Below are 3,996 nucleotides of genomic sequence, written 5' to 3'. Positions count from 1 at the left end.
GGGTTTTAGAATTTCCATATTTTCAATTTNTGACATTAACCTTTGATGACCTTGACATTTGTAGGGTCAATGGCCACTATTACTGTGGATGTGCTATGACATCACTAACAATACTGAGTTTAACAGGAGTGATGTTACTAGTGTGCCCAGGTTGTGCTATGATATCACTGACCATACTGAGTCTAACAGTAGTGATGTAACTAGTGTGTCCAGGTTGTGCTATGACATTACTAACAATACTGAGTCTAACAGGAGTGATGTTACTAGTGTGCCCAGGTTGTGCTATGACATTACTAACCATACTGAGTCTAACAGCAGTGATGTAACTAGTGTGTCCAGGTTGTGCTATGACATCACTAACCATACTGAGTCTAACAGTAGTGATGTAACTAGTGTGCCCAGGTTGTGCTATGACATCACTAACGATACTGAGTCTAACAGGAGTGATGTTACTAGTGTGCCCAGGTTGTGCTATGACATCACTAACCATACTGAGTCTAACAGGAGTGATGTAACTAGTGTGCCCAGGTTGTGCTATGACATCACTAACCATACTGAGTCTAACAGGGGTGATGTAACTAGTGTGTCCAGGTTGTGCTATGACATCACTAACCATACTGAGTCTAACAGTAGTGATGTAACTAGTGTGTCCAGGTTGTGCTATGGCATTACTAACCATACTGAGTCTAACAGTAGTGATGTTACTAGTGTGTCCAGGTTGTGCTATGACATTACTAACCATACTGAGTCTAACAGGAGTGATGTTACAATTATGTCCAGGTTGCGCTATGACGTCACTAACCATACTCAGTCTAAGAGTAGTGATGTTAGATTTAGATTTTTGTTAGAACTATTTTGGTAGTATCAACAATTTTTTCCACAACCGAATTCATTTTTATCTATGAGTGTTCTGCGATGTTGGGTATACATTGTGTGTATCATTTGAAATTTGAGTTGAATAAATAATTCACTTGAGTTATAAAGTAATATCTCATCATTCCTGCCACATATATTCCTTTTATTTTTATTTTTTCAAATTCATTTGAATAAACAACAGCTTTTTCGTAAAAAGTCATGTTCACATTACTGATTCAGATTGATAGGAAAATTAGCCCCAGCGAACCGGGCTTTAGAATTCTGTCGATGAAAAGATTGGCGAAAACATGATTTCGATTGACAGGTGTCAAGTTAGCATCTGTTCAATAGGAGGCTTACACTTTAGTATAAATTTCCGAATGAACTCTAACATACAACATTGTTTCTAAGAGTGAAGAATCTTGTTGAGTCATCTATCTAGAAATATGAATAACCTCTTGTGTTCTGTATTGTTATTAGCAGTAACAACGCTGATTCTTATTGATGCCGGTAAATATTTTTTTATAATATAATGGTACATGTACGTGATTTTTTTTTTAAATATGATTGAAAGACTTATAGTCAGCAACATTACGGCTCATATAAGATATTTGACATTTGAAATGTGGACGTCTGTCGGTCCGTCAACAGTTTTTATCTGATTTAAATGAATTTTGGAGTTATCAATTATATTTATGATATCTTCAACTGATTCAAATTTGACGATTTTTCGATGAACGATCTCTTTTTTATTGCCATTGACTTAAAAATTTGTCAAGTTTTTGAGTTATATGTTGTGAACATTTTAAAGATCTTCATCATGAATTTTTATTTTGAATTTATTTATATATAATTTACTGTCAGTTATTTATGCTGAGATTTTCACAACATAAAACTCAAAAACTTGTTCACATGAATATGTTGTGAAAAACTGCGTAAATAACTAACAGTATAAATATATATATATATAAATATATACTACAAATGCAGGATGAAGATCTTTAAAATGAGAAGATTCATTTGTCTGCCATTCAAGATTCAATTATCATTTCCGACAACTGCTAGAGGGCGTATGTTACCTTGCCTGGCAAGCTATCTTTTGATTTGTGGATTATGTTCTTTAGCATTATAGAATCCGTAATATGTTAATACGGCAACCATATTTGAAAAATTAGCTATGGTATTGTATTTGAATTAAACTATTTTTAATCGTCAACATCGACATTGTACATTGAAATATTGGAAACCAAGCTATTTGGATTCTTCAAAAGGATTGCGGGGTTGTTCAATGCAGACACTGAGCGACATCAGCCGTTCTGAAAGAATGAGAATGCCCTTCCTTGTTGTAACACCTGCCACGATACTTGTTTTGTGGAGGGCAATGTCAATGTCTAGGCTAATAGCTAATGGAAATGATACTTGTTTTGTAAAGGAAAATAGACTTGGCTTCATGTATGAGATCTTATAAAAAATCTGATCATTCGGGATTTTTGGTTTGTCTTTAATATTAAAAATAATAGATAACAAAATAATAATTTCAGATTGCTCAACTTATCCTGACGTTAAAAACACATATTTCAACAAGGACGACAATTGTGTTGATGTCAGTGTTACCTGTAAGAAAGGTTTCAACATGAAGCAACTAATAAGTTGTGTAGATGGAGAGTGGAAATATCAAGAACCACATTGTGAACCTGAACCTCAAGGTATGATAGTTATATTTTCTACAAGAATTCAGTTTAAATTTAACATGGTGACATTTTACACTTTATACCATTGTCTTTGTGCGAATGAACTTGTTTAATTTGTTTTTATAAAGTTCAGTTCTTTGATCATTTGTTTTCTGTTTATTGTGAACACTTTTACAAAATGAGTATAAAAAAAGAGTTGGAAAAAGGCTATTTAGCTTCTTTATGTGTATTAGGACGATTCATGACTTCTAATATAGTATATAATAATATTTAAGTCTGTTATTCCTGCAAATTTGGAAAATCTTAAAAGATTATAACGTCACTATCCTTACAACTGGTTATAATATCCAAAGTAGTTGTCTGACTGAGATTGGAATGGGTCACGTCGATGCAAGCAGTTACACCGATACTCAAAAACGATTTAGAAACCTCTTTACAATCCCTATAACATTGTAATACAAGTATCTTACTTAGGGCGACAGTAAAAAAACGTTTGAGCCTTGTAAACCACCCCTACCAAATATTTATACTATTATACGAATTAAAATGACAAGAGGTTTCATAGCATTCTACTTTAGATTTCACTATCGTACAATTCGTTATCTTTTCCCGAGAGAGAACCCCCTAAACTTGTCAACCCTGATTATCTGTTGCCATATAAAATTATGATTAAGGAATTACTTATTATATATTTTAGATTGTGATTACAAGTATACAAATGATATAAAAATTGATTCTGGAAATCCGACTTATTTATTCAATGTAAAAAAACCTGAATGTAATGAAAGATGTAATAACGATACCCAATGTTCCACGTTTGTTGTTGATGCTTCTGGTTGTGTTCTATATCCACCACCAGTCATCGCCGTGCTTTTTAATCCGATTGATGGTAATTATCTGAACCAATGTATTTCAAATTGTTCCGAGACGAATGAATGTCTGATGTTCAATTATCGACCTGGTTTAGCAGACTTTTGTGTGTTGTATAACGTTACTCTGGACAACCTATCTGATCGGAATACTGAAATCGTTACTGAATATCTTCTAGCAGAAAAAACCTGTCAATAATTAAAACATGTAAAATAATTTGTTTTGATATAACTCTGGTATAACATGTTTATCATGATATAACTCTATTATAACATGTTTATCATGATATAACTCTAATATAACATGTTTATCATGATATAACTCTATTATAACATGTTTATCATGATATAACTCTATTATAACATGTTTATCATGATATAACTCTATTATAACATGTTTATCATGATATAACTTTATTATAACATGTTAATCATGATATAACTCTATTATAACATGTTTATCATGATATAACTCTATTATAACATGTTTATCATGATATAACTCTATTATAACATGTTTATCATGATATAACTCTATTATAACATGTTTATCATGATGTAACTTTATTATAACATGTTTA

The 3,996-nt window shown here is 32.1% G+C and overlaps 1 protein-coding gene across 1 annotated transcript; it reads left to right on the top strand.

The window, feature by feature from the left end:
* Positions 1 to 1,301: 1,301 nt before the first annotated feature.
* Positions 1,302 to 3,614, top strand: LOTGIDRAFT_175886 (hypothetical protein; the record flags this gene model as incomplete). The annotated part of the gene is made up of 3 exons (XM_009062682.1): positions 1,302 to 1,365; positions 2,397 to 2,561; positions 3,244 to 3,614. 3 exons carry the CDS (start codon positions 1,302 to 1,304, stop codon positions 3,612 to 3,614), a joined length of 600 nt encoding a protein of 199 aa, XP_009060930.1.
* Positions 3,615 to 3,996: the final 382 nt, after the last annotated feature.

Source organism: Lottia gigantea (genome assembly GCF_000327385.1).
Source record: "Lottia gigantea unplaced genomic scaffold LOTGIsca_528, whole genome shotgun sequence".
Lineage (NCBI taxonomy): Eukaryota > Metazoa > Mollusca > Gastropoda > Lottiidae > Lottia > Lottia gigantea.
The sequence above is the reverse complement of the archived record's forward strand: the minus strand, read 5'-3'. Positions and strand labels throughout refer to the sequence as shown.